The sequence below is a fragment of the Camelus bactrianus genome, chromosome 14, assembly GCF_048773025.1.
Source record: "Camelus bactrianus isolate YW-2024 breed Bactrian camel chromosome 14, ASM4877302v1, whole genome shotgun sequence".
NCBI lineage: Eukaryota > Metazoa > Chordata > Mammalia > Artiodactyla > Camelidae > Camelus > Camelus bactrianus.
Window position 1 is genome coordinate 42,285,758 of NC_133552.1, and position 25,028 is coordinate 42,310,785.

At 35.8% G+C, this 25,028-nt stretch overlaps 1 protein-coding gene across 6 annotated transcripts in view; it reads left to right on the top strand.

Moving 5' to 3' along the window:
• PIBF1 (progesterone immunomodulatory binding factor 1) overlaps positions 1-25,028 on the top strand; it is a 172,621-nt gene that overhangs the window by 138,234 nt on the left and 9,359 nt on the right. For 5 of the 6 annotated variants that reach the window (XM_074378311.1, XM_074378312.1, XM_010973552.3 and 2 more), the window contains 2 exons: positions 1,676-1,760; positions 19,450-19,623. In XM_074378311.1, coding sequence (XP_074234412.1) covers positions 1,676-1,760; positions 19,450-19,623 — 259 coding nt within the window. Of the gene's footprint in view, positions 1-1,675; positions 1,761-2,559; positions 11,353-19,449; positions 19,624-25,028 lie in introns of those variants that run through there. The other variant, XR_012511732.1, reaches the window with a different exon arrangement.

The following is a 25,028-nucleotide window of genomic DNA, read 5'->3' on the forward strand; positions in this document are numbered from 1 at the left end:
CTCTGGGGGACTGAAGCAGAACGTGGCACTCAGCTTCCTTTGTATTATCTAGTTCTTTTCAACTCCTCAGCTCAGTAGGATCTCTGACGCCTAACTCCAAAAGTCAATTTGTTTTTCTGCTGAGCAGCTTACCTTTATTGACATTTAATTACTGTTTTCCTCTGATGAGTGTTTTTCATCTAAATTAGTAACACTATACAGCCTTTATGTAGGGTTTTATGTGTTCAGTGCTTTATAGAGTCATTCATTAGATAATTCACATACCCCTTTGACATTTATGAGTATTATTTTCCACTTTTACAGATGTGAAAACTGAGGTTCAGTGGGGTGGTGTGTGTTGTGCTTTATACCACACAGTTGAGTCAGTGGCCCAGTTGGAATCAGACGTCAGAATTGCATCTAGTCTTTCTTCTCAGAGGACAAACTATGGTACTTCCTTGGGGAAATTCTCAGTTACTAGGAAGGAGGAGAATGTGAGTTTTCTGCTTAAGTCCTTGGAATTCCCAGGTCTTCCAGGACTTCTACTGCTATTCCTTGAGTTTAAAAAAAATCTTCTCCCTAATATTTTAAAAACTGGTGGCGTTCCATTTTCTTAAAGTATAACTTAAAATGTGTTGCCTATTTGGCAAAACAATTCTCATTAATTTTACCTTCACAGATTTTATTTTGACATTTAAGGAATTATGTTGCTTCAATTCATTGCTGCTTTTCTTAATCCTTACTGTAGTGCTGGCTGAGTAGACTCATTCCGTTGGCTTTCAGAGAATATTTCATTTAATGGTTTTAATTAATGTTTATATGTTGAATAATAAAACTCCAAGCAGTATAAGACAGGCCTCAAATGTTTATCTTTTAAAATATTAATACACCCTTACACCCTTTCCTATCAGGAAATAGATCCTATCAAAGAGAAATTCACAGTGTAGACTTAGAAATCGAAGATTGACCTAAGAATTTAAGGACAAAAATTGTTTTCCCAAGTTTACCATAGATTAAATATCCAATTCATTTATCTAACTCAGCTATATACCTGGTAATTTAGTATACGGTAAATCATGAAATACTACTTTCAGGTTTTGTTAATTCTTTTTTTTTTTTTTTTTTGTTTATTTTTGGAGGGGGTAATTGGGTTTTTTTAAATTTATTTTATTATTATTTTTTCAGCAGAGTCACAGGAGATTGAACCCAGGACTCCGTGTATGCTAAGCACACACTCTACCACTGAGCTGTACCCTCCCCTCCAGACTTTCAGTTTAAGGATAAATGTTTTAATTTGACTTTCAGTGTCTCAAATGTTAATATTGTGCCCATACATACTTTTTTTTTACCTTTTATGTAAGTCCTATTTCCTCTTTTTACATTTCAGGAGTAACCAGTCATATTTAAAACACTAATTTTATGCCCCTAGTAGGCAGAAAAATATTCTTAGAAAGCATCTCAGTTGCATTGTTAAATGGTTATTTAAAAAAAAAAAATAGTCTTATAAAATAGCTAGGCCATTGGTTAAATCAAACGTTGCAGTCACTGATCAGATATCTTTATGAACTGTAAATTTAATTTCTCTGTAATTCAAACCATCAGATTTGTCTTTATAGTCTTTTGCTATTTATTACTTGTTAATTAAATTTACTCTAATATGACAGCTCTTTAAAACTTGGTGTGTTTTTCCCCCCAGCAATTTAAATAAAGAAAAGTCAGCTTTACAGCAGATGAAGAATCAAATGGCATTAGATTTGGAACAACTTCTAAATCATCGTGAGGTACTTTTTCCTTTTTGTCGTAATTTTTACCACTTTAGGCTTTTTCAAAATCATGTTAGGTTAAGATTATTGGATCCAAATTATCCATGTTCATTCATGACTTCTCTTGTTTGCTTCTCACTGTAATTGGGTCCTTTAATAGTCAATATAAAAGGTACACTTTATTCTTTGTGAATTAATTTATACTTTATTCTTTATGATGGTACAGACATTTTTTAGCTCTTTAATTTTTCCCTTAAGTTTTTTTTGTTTGTTTGTTTTTTCTTTTCTTTTTCTGTTTTACTTTTAGGGGGAAGGTAATTAGGTTTATTTATTTATTTTGATGGAGGTACTGAGGATTGAACCCAGGACCTCATGCATGCCAAGCAGCTCACTCCACCACTGAGCTATACGCTCCCCCCTTTATGAGTTAATTCTTATTCCTGGCATGCCCCTTTGTATTGGCCCCTTATTACCTTATTCATATCCTGTCATTGAATTTCCACCTAATTTAATAATTACCTGTTTTATCTCTTTTTCCCACTGGACAGTAAATTTCTTTAGTGTGCCTCTGTCTTATTCATCACTTGTATGGCCAGCACCTAGTGTAAATATTTATTTTGAACTTTAAAGTTCATCAAAGTTTTTTGTTTGTTTCTCACCAAAACTCTTTTAGAGTTAATATAATCCCTGTTTTATAAATGGAGAAGTGAATTTTAAGTGGCTTGCCCAGAGACAGTCATAACTAAGAGACAACCCCAGGTTTGCTTTTTCTCATTTTCTTTCTTTTTTTGTATGTGATTTTTTTTTTTTAATGGAGGTTGAACCCAGGATTGAACCCAGGATTGAACCCAGGACCTCATGCGTGCTAACCATATCCTCTACCATGGAACTATACCCACTCCTTTTTTTCTCATTTTCTTAAGTCAGACTTATTGAGATACAATACACATACAGTAAAATTCACCCTTCCTAGAATACATGTCTATGATTTTTGACTAATGCACACAGTTGTGTAACCATCACCACAATCAATATATAAAATAGTTCCATCACCCCAGAAAATTCCCTCTTGACCTCTTTGTAGTGACCTTTTTCCCCAACTCCAGTCTGAGCAACCACTGATCTGTCTTGTCTCCCTATAGTTATGCCTTTTCCAACAAAAGGAATTAGCCTTTCACAGAATATCATATACATAAAATTATCAGTCTTTTCAGCCTTGGTTTTTATACTTATCATTAAAAAGATTCATCCATGTTGTTGCAAATAATAATTTGTTCCTTTTGTTGCTGAGTAACATTCCATTGTATGGGTGTACCAGCATTTGTTAATCCATTCACCAGTTGATGGACATTTGAGTTGTTTCCAGTTGGGAGCACCTATAAATAAAGCTGCTGTAAACAATTGTGTATCTGTTTTTGTGTAAGTATAAGTTTCCATTTCTCTTGGTAAATACTTAAGAGCAGGACTGCTGGGTCATATGGAAAGTATATGTTTAACTTTGTAAGAAACTGCCAAAGTGACTGTACCTTTTGCATCCCCATTAGCAGTAAATGAGAGTACTCCACGTCCTTGCCAGCAGTTGGTGTCGTGAAGCCTCATTTTTTAAATCCAGCGAATTTTTTCCACTGTACAGTCACTGCCTTGTCTTAGTTTTGTTTTTAACATTTTTGCTGTCCTAATGGAAGAAAGAAATGCTCAAAACAGATCACTGGTTTACGAGTATCCTGAAGACACTGTTTCTTAGTCTGGGAAAGATACATACCAAGTATTTGGGAAGAAATTATTGGAAGGATGTTATTGAAAGAGATGAATTAGGGAGTATTACTGGAAGCAGTTCAAAGGTGCATATCCTAAAAATGGTGTCAGGGGAATTGGGGAGTGTCTCTATCTTAGAAATGGCCGTTGGAGTGAGTTCTCTTAAAGGTGTGTTTTATCTGATGATTGAAAGGGATAAGATGCCCTGAGCTAGATTTTAGAGATGAGATAGATAAGTAGATCTCTGAAGATATTTGTTCTTTTTTCTGACTTTCAACATTCCAGGCCTTATCTACTATCACCTGTGTCCTAGGATTCTGCCTTCGAGTAATCATTTCTTCACTGTGGAAGCCTGGTTCATTCATGGTGTGGATCTTCACAAATGTTTTTAAAATCGAATATGTAAGAGATCTAATGACAGGTGTCCATTCAGTAATACCAATTACTTCTTTGTTTTCCAAAAAGCTGCAAGAAAATTAAATTTTCAAAGTAAAAATTAAAGTTCAGTGGCCCAAATCTGATACTAGTCTTTAAGCTTTTCTAGGAAACAGTTCAGTACCAACTTGCATGATATGCGCAGACGCAGAAGCAAGTACAGACTGCTTCTATGGAGAAGGAAAGATGACATCCGGTGACCCAGCAAGATCCTTGACCCTTCACTGGAACATTGACCTGGTGAAGCAGTCTGCAAGATTGATGTATTCATTTTATGGCTCTGAGGGTGAAGTGCCCAGAAGAGCCAATAGATAACAATTGAATAAGAATAACTCTGATAAATAAAAATTTTTGAAAGTGCAAATCAAGGCTGAGACTAAGGTGAGGGCAGCAAGGCACCAAAGGCACAAAGTCTAGGAGGTTCCCCATCTCAGTGGCCCCTGAGAGCTTTCCTCACCCTGGTCAGGACCCTGTGAAAATCATCTGAGATGATTGACTCATTGTTTTAATCAGCCCAGTGTTCTCAGTATAAATTAGTGATTCATCAATAAAATTTCAACTCTTATCTTAAAGAAAAACAATTAGTGATTCATAAAGAAACCAAATGAACAAAAAAAGAAATAGTGATGCATAAACAGACCAAATGCACATTTAAATGAAAATGAAAATCTCATTTTCTTTTTTGCACTGGACAACTCTAGCTTGAACTGTTTAAGCGATGTCAGTTCTGATAAGACTCTATATGGACATATCATATGAAATGTGATCCCCGCCTCCTTCACACAGTTATCAATATGAGTTAAATGAAAAAAGAAATCGATGGGATAATTCTAGTTTGACAATCCTAGGATATTTGAGGTGTGGCCACAGAAGGTTCTTATTTTCCATATTGGTGTTAGCTCAAAATTGTTAGCTTAAAACACCTCTCATGTTAGGAGTTCAGCTGTGGCCTGAAGGATTTCTAGAAATGATAAGATCAATATTGGCCTCTTAGGCTGTAAATTTTTAGCATTTATACATTCAAATGGTTGTGTGTATTTGGAATGTGTGTTAGATGGTTTTTATTCTCAACTTTTCTTTAGAGAAGATGTATTAATCTAATAATTTAAAAAATGTGAGGAGATAGTAAGTACGGAGAAAAATAGCATTTTTTAGGTTGCTGTTTCAAACAACATAGCTCCGTTGGAATGGGTGAATATACTAGGTTAAAGGATCTGCACCAGAATTACTATCTGAAGATGTAATCATATGTTGAATGGAGATCGCATACCTGTCTACACTTCTCCAGTCTAAATTCTCCAAGTTCTGTCCCTGAATTTAGTGAAACCTTCATAAAGTAGAATGTGGAGGAGGAAGCAAAATACCCCTCCTCACAAAATTCCTTCCATTAAGGCACAGCTTCCTGTCGTGACTTCTGCCCTTCTAGAGCAGAACAAAATCTGGTGTCATTTCTTTTTGTTCCGAGAAATTGTTTAAGGCAGTCTCCTGCGTACTTCCATTTATATTACATAATTTAGTCTGCTGTCCACTGAGATAAATATCATGGTCCCTACTTGTACAGATGAAGCTGATATTGATAAGAGTTAAGTAACTCAACCAGGATTGCATACTTCCTGTCAAGACTTTTTTTTTCCCTGAAACAAAAGCTTATGATATTTCTCCTTAGTCCTATTTAGACAAAAGTCTCATGATGAATTATTGCTTGCACTAGTCCCAGGAAAATTTCTGCTTCTGTAGCTGAAGTTATATCCTTCTTTCTTTTTTTCAGAAAGTGAAAGCTATGTAATTTAATGTGTTTCCTTTTTGCCTTAGTTGCCAGAGAACTCAGAGCTGAACATCTTATCCAGGTGTTGTAATCTATTTTTCCTCTCTCTCTCTCTTTCACTTTTAATACCTCAGAATAACTTTTTCTTTGTCTTTCAATTGGGCTGTAATGTTTTTTACCTTAAATTTGTCTTCACTTATACTAAGGCCTTTTAGGTGTAAAAATATGAAAAATAGCAATCTTAAATAATTAGGTTTTTCAAAAGGTTAAGGAAAAGATCAACTGATAGAATCTCACTCTTAGTTAACAGTATCAGGACTTCAAGTTAAACATTTGGTTTTGAATATAAGAAATGTGATTCTCTGAATGGCTTCTTGTTGAGTGTACCTCTGGAGTCTTCTTTAATGGTCATCGTTTTTCATCCATTTTTATCCACTCATATTTGCATTAATGAAATAATATTTAATCACTTTTGGACATTCTAATTGTTTTTCTTTGTATATATTTCATCATGTGTGCCTAGAATATAAGCTTGCAGGAGTAGGAAAAGTATCTTTAATCAGCCAAATATCTAATAGAAAACTGAGCATAATTTTAGGAAGCTGATATAAAAGCCCATTTCTGGTTTCTTTTGCAGCTGTATTAAGGGCACTGGTAAGAGCCCCACTTAGGAAGTTATTTCAGTATTTCATTGAGCAATAGGTGGTGTCTTGAACTAAACCAGTGATGATGGTGTCTAACAAAAACGGACCAATTTGAAAACTATTTTGAAAGCAAAATCATGGGGCTTGGTGATTGACTGGATTTACGGAATGATGATGACAGGGAGAATGAGAATTGATGCCCAGGATTTTGGCTTGTGTCCTGGGCTTGTGGTGATGCTACCAAGAACATTGGAGGAACAGATGGGGGAAAGAAAAGCTCAGTATCTAAATGGATATATTCAGTAGAGAGTTGAACATGTAGGTTCTGGAACCCAAGAAAGAGAACTTATCTGGAGATAGAGATTTGAGAGTCACAGCATAAAGATGGTGCTTTACATGGAAGTAGACTAAATGAACTAGTAAGGGTATATAGAGTGAGAACAGAAGAAGACAGAGGACAGAATCCCTAATATTTAAGGGATGGGCAAGGGAAAAAGTACTTACACAAAGAAGAGTAAGGAGTGACCAGAGAGATGGCAGGTGCCTCAGGAAAAGAGTCCATCAGGGAAGCCAGACCATTCAGAAGGGTGGAAGTTGTCAGCAGTGGCGGAGGCTTTCAAGGGGCTAGGTCAAAGATGGAAAAGAAAGTGTCATTGAGATTCAACAAGATGCTAAGGCAGCTTCAGTGGAGCGAAAAGCCATATTGCAGTGAACCGATGAATGGGCAGAAGCTGAAAAATAGTAATAGGAAAAATAGACAAGGCTTCAAATCAGAGAATATAAGATGATCAGGGAGGGAGCATGAGATCAAGGGCTTTTACCTGTCAAAGTTGGAGAGTTTCCAGCTTAAATGGTGATAGGAAGGTGCCAAACAGAGAGAGACACTGAAAGTACAAAAGAGAGAGGATAATCGACTGAGCAAAAATGTTGGGAAAGGAGGAGACCCAGAGTGAAGTAACGAGATTTCACTTGAGACAGAAGGTGGTGCCTTTTCCATTCTGAAGAGGAGAAATCAAAATTACGTGCAAAGTAAGTTTGTAGGTTTGGTGGTAAGAATTTAGGGAGTTCCCATCTAATGACTGTTTTCAATCTTTTTTTTTCCTTAGATTCTATTTTTTTTTTTTGGTCACTTTTTTTTTTAGGTAGAAGGAGGTTATTAGGTTTGTTTGTTTGTTTATTTACTTACTTACTTATTAATTTTATTTTTTAAGGGAGGGACTGGGCATTGAACCCAGGACCTCATGCATGCTAAGCACTTACTCTACCACTGAGCTGTCCCCTCCCCCTTCATGACTGTTCTCAGATGCCAAGAGACATGATAGGATCAGAGTTTTGAGGAAAATAGAATTTTGAAATAGCTGTGTATCAAATGAGTGATGGACATCACAAAAACAAAAAAGAACCGCCAAGTTGAAATGCCTTGTACCTCTAGTAGTACCATTCTGTGTCATTCTTCCCCCTCTGCTTACACTCAGCATGCTGGGTGGGAACTTGGAGAAGATAGGCAGCTGGACTGGTCCAGAATTGCCTTCTGCCTTCTCCTGTAGATACATATGTACCTGTTAAGCTCTCTTATTAAGTTGTAAAGCCGGAATTACCTTTATAGTCCTTATGACATCTGTATTTTGAAATACTGTGGAAAAAGCCAGCAGTCAGACAGACAAGATGGCTCTGCTACTTGACAGCTATGGATGCTTGAGACAGTAATTTAACCCCTTTAAACTCCATTTTCTTGTATGTAAATAAAGGTGATATCTACTCTGCCCAGTTGTTTGAGTATTAAACAACGTAGTACATTCTTGGCATGTGACAGTAACTCAGTGAATGGAGGTCCCTTCCCTCTCTTCCTTCTGGTTCAAGAGTCAGTTAAAATGTTATCTATTCTTTGAAGCCTTCCATAACTCGATAAAGAAAAACTTAACCTTTTTTTTCTACTTCTTTCCCATAACTTTAAAAATATTTGTATTAATATTCCTATGATTATGTATCATAATTGTGAATAATGTCTTGCCAATAGAGTGCCTAGTTTTTCTTTGTTTGTTAGCCTTTAGCACAGTATTTAACACATAGTAAGTACTCAATTAAATGTCTCTTAAATGAATGGCGATCTTTTCCAGCCTTCAATAAAAATTGCATTAGAAACTGTCAAATCGAAGAGTCAAATAAAACGCTTTAGAAACTAGCCTTTAATATATCCACATTCTCTCCCCTCAGATACACTCTAACCAATGTCATTTTTTTTAATTGAAGTACAGTTGATTTACGATGTTGTATTAGTACCGAGGTTCTTCTACACCCAAGGACAGTTTAGGTTTCGGAGAACTATCTGAAAGTAGCCGGTGGGAAGTTATCTCTGAAAAGTTCATCTAGATTAGAGCTTCTCTGTTTTAGGACATGGTGATGGTAGTCACAGCAACCTCCATGGGTATCAAGCCTCTAAGGAATGATACTTATTTGTGGAATATAAGCTCTCTGTTTCTAACACCTGTGATTCTCCTAGCCTTTCACTCAGTGCTTCTGCCAGTAATACCTCTCAAGGTCCACAAGCAGTTCAGTTAGTATTTAACCAGAATTAACCAACCACTTCTTACTAAGAGCCTAGAATGTGCAAGGCTTCACACTTGCCTGAATGTTGGATGAAATCCTATTATTCCAGATAACTTGCCTCTGACTGCAGTGTATGTCACCTAACAAAAAGAAAACAAACCCTGCAGTTAGCCAGGTTTCTTAAAAGTGAAGTCACAGTATAATTATCATTCTTTTATGGTATGTTTATGTTCCAGGACTCTAACTCGTATGTTCTTTGTGACTTCTCGGAAAGTTTCAGGGACATTTCAGCATCACAAGTGCCCCTTAGGCAATCCACTTCATAAAGGGTTCAAACAAATTACATATTTCTATATGTGTGTCATTCTTTTTGGTTCATACTTAACTATTTTGAAATTTTCTTAAGAATGCCTTTTTACATGTTTTTCTTATACACCTATGTAGTTAAATTTTACAGTCAGTACAGTCAGCATGACTAAAAAAAAATACTGTGTGGCTGAGTTAATCTTTCTTTAAATGAAGATGTAATTATTTCTCAGACTCATACATTTTCTCATCGTAGTGGTGCTCTTCAAGTTAAAATTTGTTTCTGATTTCCTGGATGTAAGTGAGTATTTTAAAGACAGTCATTAAAAGTAGAAACCTAAAACACATACAGTATAAGTCGTATTTTTCCTGTAAAGTTTTAGAATGTTTATTTTTTTCACATAAGGGTATGTGATTTTAAGCCTGAGGAAATTCAGGGAGTAAAATCTTGCAAAAAGCACTCATTGCAAATGTTGAATTTAAATATACTCTAAGTATGACAAAACTAAACCTACTGTATAAAAGTAATTATAAAGTCTGGAGTTTTTATAACTTCTTCCCACCAAAATGTTTTAAAGTTCTTCAGATCAATTATGGTGTACGGCTATACTTGAGATTACTTTCAACCAAGTATATTTGGAAATAAGGAATCAGAAAAAGGAAAAGTTTTAAATTATCCCTCCATACTGAGAGAGGTAGCCTTTTGTTTATGCCTTCTAGAATTTGAGAGGTGCCAAAAAGGCACTCTTCAGTCATTAAGAATGCTTAATATTTCTATATTACCTTACAGTTCTTTTTATATTATTTCATTTGTGTCACAAGAGTTCTGTGATGGTCTTATACCCATTTCACAGAAGCAGCAACTGAATTTCAGCTGTCCATTCTATGGAATGTTCACTCTCCTCAATTTTGAATTGCATAAAAGACACTAAAATCTCTTTTAGATTATACTCTGTGGATCTCTATATTTATGTGAACTTGTATAAAACTTTGTAGAACTAAGTCAGATTGTTTTGATTTTCATAGGTTTTTTGGCTTCCCTTTTAATCTTTTCATCATCAACTTTAAAATTACAAATATCTCTGTCATATCCTGCGAGTAAAATTCTGTCTTGTGTGAAGCATTCTATCTCATCATAAAAATATTTTATCTGTGTATGTATGCTTTTCTAACTTTTTTTTCTTTTAACTTTTTGCGCATCAGATTTTCACATCTATTATGTATCATACAGACCTGTCATCTTCTGGGGGGTTTTTTTGTTTGTTTAAAGAATGAAATGTGTATTTTTCCCACTACATTTTAGAAGTCTGGTGTGTTTTCTTTTAAATAGTAAGTACACATCTCTGACCTTTTTTTTTTTATCAGTGAGGAACAAGTAAATGACCTATTGCTATCATTTCTAACCCTGTGTTTTTATGACTCTTAGAATAGCAGCAGTTTATAACAAACCAAACAATTAAAAGGATATAAGGAAACACACGGAACAAAAGGCAAAACTATTAAAATAAGTCTCTGGAAATAATGTGTCGTCCCGGAGAGACTATTAGCAATGATAGGAGATGATTGTGATCTGATTGGCAGTATTTTCGTTTAAACGTAACAAATCTGTCACATATTGAGGAGTGAACACTGACGGAAGGCTGGGAGTGCCGCATGGAGGAAGTATCGGCACTGGATGGGGTCACGCTCTGGAAACCAGGACTGAAAATGGAGAAGCGTCTGGAGTCTGAAGTTGATGATGGAAATTAACAAGAGTATCCTTCAAAACCTGTCAGATTGTACCAAAGTAGTGAAGTCCCGGAAGTACAGCAGCTAGGTGAATACTAGAACAGGAGGGAAAGCCAGGCACCAAGAGGACGTGAATACCAGAAGCAAATGCTGTTCAGTAATGCACGGACAGACGAGAACAGAATCACGGTGCCCGCACTTCTGATTTAAGTCTGTGGCAGCGGATTTCCGTCCTCAGGGACCTGCCTACCTCAGTGCGTTCGTACTCGCTGCTTCTACGTGCATCACTGCTGAGGATGACCTTAAGATTGTATCCAAGTTCAGGAAAGAATGTTTGAGGTGATTAGTTATGTCCCCTAGGCTATAACAGCACAGCTGTCTGTGATTCAGTAAACACCTGAGCTCCCACGAAGCTTCAGTGCTAGATAAGGTATGACTCCAGAAATGTTTGTCATCTTAAATGCATTAGAATAAGGAGTAGATAAGCTTTATGACCCTGTGTACTGGCCAGGACTTCTTTCTTTATTCTGCTCTAGACCCAACATTTTGGCTACTAGGAGATAATCAGAGGAAAATAATCAAGATGATGAAAGAATTCAGCCGTAAGAGAGATGAAAGGACTGGAGGTGTTTAGAGAAGAAAAGACTTAGAGAGATAGAAGAAATTCAAAACAGACGTGTGAACGAGGCAGAAATAGACTTGTAATACGTCTCTCCAAAGGCTGGAATTAAAACCTAAAGGTAGACATGTAAGAAGACATGTTTTGCTTTGTTTTGTATAGAAGCTAGGTTAAATAACTTGAAAGCCCCTTCCAAACCTGAAATTGTGGCTGTCAAAAGTCTTGAATGGAAGGCATCTGCATTATTTTGTAAATAATGACAGCTTTGAACCCATTCGACTCAGTAGCTTAGGAACTTGGCTATATTTCTTAAAATCTTCTAAACCTCGGTTTCCTTATCTTAAAAATTGAAGTTATATCTACCTTTTGGTATTTAGGAGAGGATTTAAATTTTTATGTAAAATACTCAGTGCAAAGCCTGGCACACAGTAGATACTCAGTGAATGTTAATTTGCCATACAAAACCTGTTTTGTCTGTTGTTTAGCGTGTGGTGGCATTGGCACTCAAGATATATATTTTTTCAATTTTGGGGGTGGGGGATTGATTGATTGATCGATCGATCTATTTGAAATACTGGGGATTGAACCTAGGACCTCATGCATGCAACTCTACCACTGAGCTATACCCTCCACTATCAAGGTATATTTTAACTTCTTTAAAAATAATACGTTAAACTGTGCTAAATGTTTGCTTTGATAACAATGTGAAATTCCTATTGCGCTCTCAGAATACTGAATAGATGACTTTGAAATAGGTTTACATTTTCTTTTAAACTATTGTGTTAGATATGATAATGATACTTTGGTTTTAAATCTTTATCTGTTAAAAATCTCTACTGAAGTATTTACAAGTGAAATGATCTGAGGTCTACTTTAAAATATTTCAAAATAACTGGAAAGGAAGTAGATAAAACAATGTTGACAAAACATTATCATAGTTTCTCAGATGATTAAACATAGTGTTACCATATGGCCCAACTAAGTTTCTACTTAAGAGAAATGAAAACATGTCCACACAAAAACTTGTACAAGAATGTTGGATGTTAGCAGCATTATTCACAACAGCCAAAAGGTATAAACAACACAAATGTCCACTAGCTGATGAATGGATAAACAAAATGTGTTATAGCCATACAGTGGAATATTATTCGATCATAAAAAGAAACGAAGTTCTGATATATTTACAACATAGATGAATCTTAAATACCCTGTGCTAAGTAAAAGAAACTACTCTGAAAGGACCACGTATTATATGCTTCCATTCATTTGAGTTGTCTAGAACAGAGAAATCTGCAGAAACAAAGCAGTTTAGTAGTTGCTTAGGGCTGAGAAGTTGGAGACAAGATGGGATAGAGGAATGTTCCTAAGGGAATCGGGGTTTCTTTCTGAGGTGACAAAAAAGCTTTAAAATTACATAATTTGAGTGGATGACTATATGGCATATGAATTATATCTCAGTAAAGCTGTTTGAAAAAAACAATATGACGGGGAGAGTACAGCTCGGTGTTAAGAGTGCGTGCTTAACATGCATGAGATCCTAGGTTCAATCCCCAATGCTGCCATTAAATAAATAAATACATAAATAAAATTACCCCCAAAAAAACCCCAATGTTGACAAAATGCTGATAATTGTTAAAGTTGGGCAGTAGAAGCTGAAAACCATGCCATGTTCTCTTCCCTTGATATCTGAAGATTTCCATAATAAAATGTTGTTTAAATACTCTTTTTTTAAAAAATAATTTTTATGTCCTATTTTTCCCACTGTCTTTAAATAAACTTTTTAAGGTTATTTATTTTGGGAGGGTGGGGGGTAGTAATTAGGTTTATTTATTTATTTAAATGAGGTTCAGGGATTGAACCCAGGACCTTGTGCATGCTAAGCATGTGCTCTACCACTGAGCTATCCCCTCCCCCTTAAATACTTTTAGATGAAGTGTAAACATCCAAAACATGTACTTGATTTAAAACAAGGTTGGTTTCTGCCTTGTGTTACCTCAGGTAGGAAAGATGCACAGAATTATCTGACTTGTTAGTCAGATACATTGTTACTCCTCTGTAAAAGCACTTACTTTAACCTCCCATGGGGCACACAGTTTGCATTATACTTGTCAGAGCTATTTTCATCAAGAAATGCCATCTATGTGTCCCCTTGCCAACATCTTTGCAGAGTTTACAACTTTCAGCAATTTATTGGCATCAACTATGCAATACTATTAAGCAGCTGCTCTGCAGTTGAGCTGTTTAAATATGCCACCACCACTCTGTGCAAATAGCTTGTATTAAAAGGCCAAGATATGTGCTTTTGGATTCAAGAGACCAATTTATCTCTTTTATAGAGATTGTTTGTACAGTAACAATCATCATCTTCATCATCATCATCTGGAAGTTTCATAAGAATATCCTTGTCCTTAACTTTTCTATTTTGAAGAGTATCGTGCTACAATATAGTTTTTATTGTTTTGTTTTATTTTTGGTTTATCTTAAGTTTCTACTGTATTTTCAGATGCAGTTCTACATTTGTTAATTTTAATGAATGGTGCCTTTATTCTTGAAGTTACTGTAATGTATTTGATATAAGTAAATAAATAAAGCACAGAGAGGAAATGACTTGCCAGAAGTCATAAATGGTGGCAGAGCCAGCACTAGGATTTACATCTGATTCTTAGTTCGTTGTTGTTTTGAAACATTTAATAAAATGGCATAGTAAAGATGAAATTTAAAAAATCAAATAAAAGCAATATAATGCATCTCAGAATTAAAGAATATTATTATAAATCAGACTGTTGAAAAATAGTGTTTAAAGATCTCAAATAAGTGGGGAAAGGAAAAAAGGATTGAGCAATGGCAAGTTTGCAGTATTTGAATTTTACAATGAACAAGTAATGCATCTTTCATTTTAAAAAGCAGGAAGTTTAAAAAATATTTTGACAAATGGCTTTCTAAATTAATGGAGCATTTGCCAGGAATAGAATCAGAACTGCCAAAATGAAGGGGCTCCCAATTAGGACTCTCCTCATTTTGTCATTTTGGACAAGAGAGCCTGCTTTGCGCCTGAGGATCCTAGAATGAAGCCTGTGTGACAGATTTTCAAAATCCACACAGCCAGAGATCGTACTCAATGTCTCATTCAGATGAATGGCCTGAGCAGCAGAAAGAAAACATTTACTCTGTTCCTTCATTCATAAATTGGAACACACAACCAAAGACTGTCAGAAACTGGGAAAAAACTAATAGCACAAAGAGGAAAAATCACAATAAACAAACAGAGAAATTTACTCCATTTTCCAGAGAAAACAAAAATTTCTGTAACAGGAAAGAACTTACAAAGTACTGTAATTAGTTTCTTCAGGAAGATTGAGAAAGTAGTATTTACCAAAAAAGTAAGCAGTAAACAGAAAGAATTTCTGATATTTTCAAAAATTGTGAAAATCAAAATCATGACATTTATTTTAAGTAAGTAAAAATGCCAGTAGAAGGATGTGAAGAAAAGTCAATGAACTTGCCTATAATTTAGAAAAAGGTAAAAAGACAGAAATTAACCAGGAAAAGCTAACCAATATTGACCATCCTAGAAAGAAAGCAAGTACCTACGAAGAAATAAGGATCAGCTTGGCATCACAGATCTCAGAAATTTGATTTCAGAAGACGGAAAAGTAATATCCAAGTTCTGAAAGAAAGCACAATACTTCATCACAATACCTCTCTTACAAAATTACCAGATTGTTTGCCATCAAATGACAAAAAGAAAGATGCAAGAAATAGTGGAACTTGCCAAGATTGCAGTAAAAAGAAATTTCGATATAACAACTGTGTATCAGTCTCAAAATCACTCTACAAAATTGATCCCAACAAACAATAGGATTAAGAAGCTAGATAATCTTAGATAATATGGGGAAAGGCATATATTACTTCTATAAAAAAGGAGGAACCCAAAAAAAGAAGGGGAAAAATCTCTATCAGAACGTCAAGATCCAATAGGAACCTGAGTAAATGGCATGATTTTGAGCAGTAGATGCAATGTAAGAAAAAGAATCCAGTTGAACTTGATACTCGAAACATTTTCCTTTGATCAGAAGTTCCTTTTCTGTGGATCTAATCATGTTCTGCTCTGCTATGAACAGTATTCATAAATCATTAAACAGAAGTACAAATAACCATACTGACCAATTGGAAAAGGACTTTTACAGAACAGAGGGAAGCAGAATCAAAAGCTAGGGAAGTGAATGGAAAAGTCAAGTCCAAATAATAAGAACAGAATCTTAAATAGAAGATGGAGCCAACAGTCAGGAGCCAGATAAGAGAACATGGTAAAAACTAACCCAGGTTAGGACCAGACCAGATTTCAAGATTATTTTATCTTACCAAAGGATCCCATTTTATAGTGACAGATTTTCTAATTCTTGTATATTATGTTGCTTTATTTATTTATTTTTTTGTCCATTTGTGAATTGGGAGTTTGTGAATCACACCCACTTCAGTGTAATAGTAACACCAACTAGGGCAGGACAATTTATGCCAAAAATGTAGGTAAAAGAGATATTAAAATATTTTCATGGTTAGGAAGACTCAACATTGTAAAAGTCAGTTCTAAGTTGGTTTCTTTTTTAATTGAACATCATCCCACCCCTATCCCTAAGAACATAGCTCCCCCCCACAAAAAAAAAAAAAAAAAACCCTCAATCATTAAACATTAAAGCAGTGTAACATGGGTGCCTGAATAGATAGACCACTGGAATAGGGTTTAAAAGTCCAGAAATAAATCACAGACTTATGGAAATCTAGTATATGGTAAAGATAGCATCTCAGATTAGAGAGGAAAAAATTGTCTCTTCAGTACATAATGTTGTTATTACAGAATAGCCTGGGAGGGCGGGGGGAGATGTTGAATCTACACTTTTCACCCTAAGCCAGGATAAACTTCAAATAGATCAGAGATCTAAATATTTGAAAAAGAAAAGAAACCACAGAAGTAACTTGAGGAAAATGGAAGAAGACAGCATCATAAGGCCATAAAATTAAGAAGCGCCAGATTCAGCTACATCAATCAGAATCAGAAAGTTCTGCATAACCAATAATTAAAAATTAAAAGCATAAACAAAGTCAAATAAAAGATAAACAGGAAAGAAAACCTGCCACTCTCATTACAGACAAAGGACTAAGTTCTCTAACATATGAAGAGCTCTTCGAAATGTGAAAGAAAATGACCAATCACCCAGTATAAAAACAGGCCAAGGATGTCAAGAGGAAAGAAAATACCCTTAAATATCTGAAAAGCTGCTCACCATCACAGTGGAAGAAGTGCAAAATAAGTATACCCAAACACTTACCAGACTGGCAGAAATCCAAAAAGGTAATGCAGATACAGATTTTATCAATTAGTAAAAGAAGGCTCATCGAACCAGAGTAGATTGGTTAAGTTTACACAACTAATAACAGTTTAAGTTTACACAACTAATAAGAGTCAGGAATAGTCTCTGACGTCCAGCCTCATACTAAACTATTTCCACTACACATGGGTGGCTTTCTGTGTGCTCAGTATATGGTGGGATGGTGGATATTATTTGATGTTAAAGTGGAATTTTCTTTGTTCAGATTTAGCATTGATGTAAAAGAGATCATCTATATGACAGAACATAATAAAACTGAACAAAGTTGTTCTGCATGTTATTTTGGTATCCATTGTAGCTGTGTAACATCCTAACAGGAATTTGACAGAATTCCATTTCAAGTTCTTTACTTAGACTTCAGAAACCATGCTAATAACGTTGTTTAATACTATCAGATGAACAAAAATAGTACTGTGACAACACCAGCTAGTCTAAATAAAGCAAAAACCTGTGAATTTCCCTTCTGTCTGCTGACCAGCATCAGGGGTGATCTGTTTCCTATAATTGCTCCTGTACCAGCAGAAGAGGGAAGCCAAAGAGAAACAAAATTACAGCTTCCTCCTGGGCACCTAGGAGCCAAAGCCCTCTGCCGAGGGCCCCCCACAACTCCTTCCTTTTCTCCCTCCTTATCCCTACCCCGCCTCACCCCTTCCCCTGGAAAGTATGACCCCCTTGACCTTATTTATTTATCTGTAGAATAGGGGTAGGCTGTGCTGGAGGTAATTTTTTTCCTATTGTTTTATTTTGTCTTCATGCCAAAGTACAAAAGTTACAGTGAGGAAAAAGGTTCTTTCAGATAAAAAGTGCTCTTTTGATCGGCTGAGACTGTCACCTCCCCTTTCCCTTCTCCTGTCCTGGGGAAGTAGAACAGGGGCTAGAATCAGCCGTAACACCAGACGTGTTCAACATGAAATCAGTGATGTCTCCACTATAGGGGAGCATGTAAATGAAATAACATGATCTTGAAAGCAAAAAGCGTCCTCAAAGGGCTCAAATAATGGTCTGTCAGACTGGCAGTGTCTGAAGGTAGTCACGTTCATGTGCGCTGGCCAAGCCAACCCCAGTCCTGCAGAGAAGAGAAAGGATTCTGGCTCCGTTTCTTCCAGCTCCTCTCTTGGCCCGGAGATTTATTAAGGCTCTGTGGCTTAAACTCAACAGCTCTGTTTTAAAATACCCACTCTAGCTAAATGGTTCTAAATAGAACTAATGACAGCCAGAAAAAAAAAAAAAAAGGCCTGTAGGAACTTGCTCTGACACAGAGCTGATGTCTATAAACAGATTAGTAGAAGGGCGCAGAACATCTTTTTATCACCGTAATTTTTGTGTCTTGGCATGACGGTGAAATAAAATAATAGGAGAAAATTACCTCCAGCACAGCCTACCACTGTTCTACAGATAATAAGGTAAAGGAGAGTTTGATCTGTCCTCTCTCCATATACTTGTATTTGATTGGATCAGTTTAGTACGTAATCATAAATATCCACTAGTTAGTGTGAGGTGCTGCTGAAGGTTTAACTATGGGCAAAATAAAAGAAAATAAACTTGCAGGAGGGAATGAATGACAGTTTTGATCTGCATTCTTTAAGAAGTTCAGCATAATGAGTTCTTAGTTCAAAGGACAACTGATAAAGCTAACTCTGGTTTTCATTTGTAAAAGAATAGGGAATAATACGGTTAAAGAAATCCTGACGCTGTATTAAACTTACTGTTTGAACTGCTGATTAATAGGCAAAACAAATATTTTTGGACTCTTTTTCCCTTCTATCTTCATATAAGACTTCAAAAGGAAATGGGATAGTTTAAGACATGGAGAGAAGAAGTTAAGTGCTTAAATAATCTACTTAATAAGCATGTGTAGAGAAGCTACAGGGGAAAGCAGCTAAACCAGTGGTTCCCAGATTTGTCTGTTAGAATCGCCTGGAGATCTTTAAAAAGTTTCCAAGACGAGGCCACACTCCAGCCCAATTATTTCACAATCCCTGGGGGTGGGACATAGGCATTAGTTGTTTTTGAAGTTCCACAGGTGATTCCAGTGTGCAGAAAAATTGGGGAACCACTGGACCACAAAATGATATTTTTTAATTGAAGTACAGCTGATTTGCAATATTGTGTTGGTATCAAGTGTACAACAAAGTGATTCAGTTTTATATTTTTTAGATTATTTTCCATTGTCGGTTATTACAAGCTATTGAATATAGTTCTCTGTGCTATAGTGTGAATCTTTGCTGCTGATCTATTTTATGTATAGTAGTTTGTATCTGTCCATCCCATACTCCTAATTTATCCCTCCCCCCTCGCCCCTTTGCAATGGTATATTTATCGTTTATCATACTAAAAAAATTAATGACTATAAAATTCAGGTACATCATTATTGTATGTTAATATGTTGTTATTTTCACACCTTTCCTCAAATTGCTTCAAATGTTTTCTCTAAGAAGAAAAATGTTTTGACATCCATCATTATTACTCTGCTTGTTAAAATCATATTTTGCCATTTTCTTCTATTTTCACACATCAACAGGAATTGGCAGCAATGAAACAGATTCTCACTAATATGCGGAATAAGCGTTCTGAGGACAAGTTACTTTTTACTAAAATGGAATCCAAAAATGTGACCGAAAATCAGAAATCAAAGACTTTGAATGTGCCTAGAGAACATGAAGACAATATATTTACACCCAAACCAACACTCTTTGTAAGTATAATAAAAATGAACTTAGAATTTTAATATCTCTGATTTTCACTAACTAGATTTTCCTTAAATTTCTTTCCTCCCATTTATATTGGTTTCAAACCAATTTTAATAGTTTTATGAAAAAGCCTTGAAAGATCTGTATTTTTTTAACACCTTTATTGTGGTATAATTCCTGTACAGTAAAATATTTCAGATATACAATTTGATGAATTTTGATAGATGTATACAGCTATGAAATCACCACCACAAATCAAGACTGCTAACATTTCCATGAAGATCTGTATTAAGCCTTTTTCTGAATGTGTATATTACCTATCTTAACAGTTGATAGTTGAGTTTTGTATTTCTAGTTAATATATTGGACTTGCCCGGGAGTTAGTATTAATCTAACACCTACTTCCTCCAATCTCCAGAGACTAATTATAAATGAATCAGAAAGACAGTTTGTATAATTTTTAAATTTACATAAGAATAAAAGGGATACAAAATATCGCTTGCCCCCTCTTATTTGTAAAATAATGTATTTTACTCTAGGAGTTTTCTTATAAAGTATAAAACCAATCATATTAACAGACTGAAATGGATTATTAGGTAAAAATGTATTTGAACAGAAAGTAGTTGCAGAACAAGAAATTGGAATAACTTCCATTAAATAATGAAAATAAATTAGGAAATATTGAAAATGATGTTTTAACAAATAATAAGATTAAGAAGAAAAAGGCAAGAGACTCAAAATAGGAGTCACCTTATTAAATATTTCACTTTCCTTCAACATGGTTTCCCCTCCATGCCTTAATTTCTCAGAAGAAACATGATTTTTACCATCTGAGTGGAGACTCACAACCAGAAAGATTTTCTGTACGATATGCTGATTCAGTGAGTCCCCAGAAACTTAATTTTTTTAACTCCCTAGATAATTATAATAATCGGTCAAGTATGGGAACCTCTGATCTAAGCTATTTCATTATGCATTCAGAACATGCTACTCAAGATCAGTGAGATGTGAGAGATTGCTTGGTGATTACATAGTTTAACCTCCTTTAAAAAAAAAATGACAGAGTTACAGTCTAAATGAAATAAGGGATAATTATGTAAGGGTCCATGTGGCAATAGAGACTGAGCTAACAGGATGGAGAAAACTGGAAATCTGGATCAACCAGCCTGGGTGCAAGGCAGCTGAATGCGTTTCCACAGCTGAGTCCGTGGACCTTTTCCTCCAGTGGTACATCAGCTTCTCTGTGTTTCTCTCCTACTTTCTGCTTACTCATAGTATCCACTTCCTCATCAACTTCCTCATCACAGCCCCTTGTCTTGAGACATGTATCTATGCATCCTTTTCCCAGTCTCCCCTCTTAGAACCTAGTTCTTCCTGTATTTTCCAAAAGCAGGATTCTAATTGGCACAGGTCATTCTCGTTGGGGGCTACCCCTTTGTGGCAAGACTTGTTAAGGTTATTAGCCAGCCTACTGGATGGCTGCCCTTACTAGTCAGCAAGGGTCACATGGTACCAAAGAAAGCTGCCTAGGGCTGTTTGTTCAGAAGGACCATGGCTCGGCTAGTTTTCCTCAGAAAGTGGGCTGAGATCATGACAGACACTATGATGTGTCTATTATTGTAATCTGCAAGAGGAGAGCAGACTGAATACATAGACGCTAGTGGAAAACATAGGGTCGGTTGAAAACCACAAGGTACAACCAAATACTGGAAGCCTGTCACATTCTGTGATCTGCTTTTCTGACCCTTCTCTGTTCCAAGCAATGAACTAGTCCTTCTGATCCTGACCTCCTGTACTTCTGACTTTAGCTCAGTAACCTGATTCTGATATCCTGAAATCCTGACTGTAATCAGTAAATCAGTAGGAGTAAGATTTCTCCAGTATCTCAAGCTAAGGTTCTGCTGTGAGAACAAAATTAAGGAAATTTGAAATATGAAGTATTAATTGGGTAGTTTTTATTTCCTTCTTTATGCTTATCTATATATTATTATTTTTTTCTACAATAAACTTTCTTTTATGTACAAGAGGAAATTTTTCAAAAGAGGTGTGAGGTCCTAATGAAAACTGAGAGATAATACTGGAAATCACTTGAGCGGAGGGTATAGCTCAAATCATAGAGCACATGCTTAGCATGCATGAGGTCCTGGGTTCAATCCCCAGTACTTCCTCTAAAAATAAACAAACCTAATTACCCCTCCTACCAAAATAAAATAACTAAATAATACTATAATAAATAAATGAGATTTTTAAAAAATACTGGAAATCACTCAAATCGATACTATGTGCTAATAACACAGAATTAGGAATATGAATTAACTGGGTCACCTGGGGCAAGTCATCTAAATGCCCTGAGCTGGTTCTTATCTTTAAAATTAGGAGGGATATTATATGAAATGAGGTCTGGACTTCTTTTATACAAACATACTATGATTCTCTTAAGGCATCAGAATTTTTACAGTTATTATTTTAAATATTTTCAATTTCCCATAAGAATGTTTTTCTTATATTTTCCCTCATCTTGTTAATAAGGACTTTATGATGCAAATATTTGAAAATAAGATTTAATCGTTACATAATCTTACGGTTTTATAGCTAAAATGGAAACATTTCTAATTTGCTTTCAGATCCTTTGGCTGAAATTATTTGTTGTTGGTATTTTTCCCTGATAAATTCAGTGATGGATGGATGAGTGCGTGCATGTTTATATACGCACTGAAAATATGAGGAAAACACACAGAACTGCTGTTAACTGGGCAGTGGGGCGGAGGTAGAGCTGTGTTATAGAGGAAGACGAATGAGAGCTTGATACATTTTTCCTGAATACTTTTATAATCATATGCACATTTTGCTGTGCTCATGTTATATTCATATATGAAGACAACCCCCAAAAGGTGTATTTTATAGAAAAGTTCTGACCATTGAAATCACAGACGTGAGAGAGTTGTTTTTCAGGCATTGAATACACCAAAAAGACTAAACTGAACTACAGAATGTAAGTGCTTCAAGGATAGAAGCTGTAGGGGGATAGAGCGCATACTCAGCACGCAAGAGGTCCCGGGTTCAATTCACGGAACCTGCTCCAAGCAGAAATCAAAGAGAAACCCCAATTACCTGGCCTTCGGGATACAAACACTACAATAAAAACGTCTGCTTTAAAAAAAAGAAAAAAGAAAAAAAAAGATAGAAGCTGTGTTCCCACAGCACATGATCAAAGCAGATAATCTAAATATTTGGTAATGTAGCATTAAAAAAAAAAAACAGTTATTCTTCTCCCCAATTTAGTTATCTTCTTAGCTGTTTAAACTGTGTAGAGAATTTTAGTGTTGAACTAAATAAATAAACTACGCGGAGTGTGAAAGGAGCAACTCCCAAGACCATGGTTAGTGCGGCTTCTGTAACGAGCAACTACTAATCGTCTCTTTTCTCTCCCAAGGTAGCTTTTAGCTGTGCTAACCACTTTTCCCAGCCTCACCAGTCTCCTTAACTAGAGAAAAACTGGAGCTATTCTAATCCTCCTGGGAGTAAATAACTCTCCTCTCTCATTGCAGAGCAGCACGGGACTGTCTTTTGCTAGTTTTCTGTTGCCATTCTTTTCCAAAATACCGTTTCTAATCAGGATGTAATTCATTGTCACTATTTTGTCAGTACTTTCTTAAAAATGCATGTTAGCAGCCCGGCAGTTAATCTTTTCTCCACGTGGACGGTAAGCATTAAAAAGAGAAGGGGCGTTAGTCTCTAAGTAGGGAGCATAGTAGGATGTGCAGCGCCAGCACATAGTGTGTGAAGTGTCATTACAGTGAATTTATGATAGGATTCAGGTCTTGGTTTATATTGGTTATCTCATTCGCTAGCGTATGTTGGATGGGTAAATTACGTTTATGTAATTTATACAAAAATGATTATAGAGACCACACAATTCTCTGGAAGTGATTTAGAAGGCTACATGTGGTCATCTGGAAGGCAAAAAATGTTCATGTAAATTAAGTTAAAAAATGTGTACTATTTGCAAGGACCTGTGCTGAATATGGTAGAATAATCTGATCATTAAGATGCAGAGTTAGCCCTAAGGATGCTTCTCCTCTAGGATCAAGGATAAGAAAGCCACTAAAAATAGTATAAGGTGAAATTGGGGGGACTGCTTTAAAGGAAATACAAGCTACCACAGAAACTCAAAGAAAGGAGAGATGATGTGTTGTTGATGGGCTCCAAGAAAAAGAAGGTATTTGAGGTTGGCCTTGAATGTCTAGGATTTGACAGGTGACAACAAGAGATAAAGAGTGAGAAGTTCCAAGAGCAGAGAGTGTAACATTCACAAAATATTTTCTAATTTGTGCCCCTTTTCATTATTAAAAAATAGGGTGTTTAACAATCTAGACTTTATTCCTCTCTTACTGCTTTCTTATGCCTGGCTTTAGTCATTTTACCACTTAACACTTTCCTTTAGGACAAAAGGAAAATAAAAGTAGATAGGGTATAACTAGAATAGTCAGATTCAAAGAGGCAGGAATTAGAATGGTGGTTACCTGGGACTAAGGAGAGTGGGGAGTCACTGTTTAATGTGCGCAGAGTTTCAATTATACAAGATGCAGAGATTTCTGTGGACGGATGGTGGTGAGGGGAGCACAGTGGTGTGACCAACTGTATACTTAAAAATGGTTAAGACGGTAAATTTTATATTATGTATATTTTACCAAAATTTTTTAACATTTCAGTAGATAGGTTATAGAAACAGGTTTTTTTTTCATTATTCATGAGGGAAATTTTATAATTTCATCCAGATGGAATTTAGCAGTTATTTGTAATACTCTAATATAATGAATACAATTCACTGGATGTATTAAGACAGGTGACACAGGATGCTGCCCTGAGGTGACATTAACACAATCATGTCCTAACCCTGTACCACCCGGCGTTTTTCATGTTATAACACACATAAAAAAGTGTGATATTTGTATAGTACACCAGGGTAAATGAACTTTGCTGGTAGATTGAAGGGGCTCCAGCCATCTCTGGAGGCAGAAGGGACCAACTGCTCATCGTATCTCTAGCACTTTGTTATCACATTGGTTTGGAAGCTCTGGTCTCACTTTTTAATGTTGAATCCAGATTTATCTCACCGGGACACACTCACACCTCAAGGTATCTAGTGCATTTACATTTTTAAAAATAATTTTTCAATTTTGAGTCTCAGGAATACTAATTGCAGCATCTTCCTGATGTAATTTAGCTGTAAGCTAAATTAGAAATAAGGAAGTTTCTAGTGAGCATGGAAATAGAGCCATGAAGTCTGAGTGATCTGGGGCTGCTTCTCACTTTGTCCCTTTGTTGGTAGGAAAGCCGGGTCAGCTATCCTAGACACGTGTGAGTTGCCCTCTGCCTTAAAATTTTAAAATAAATAAATAAAATAAAA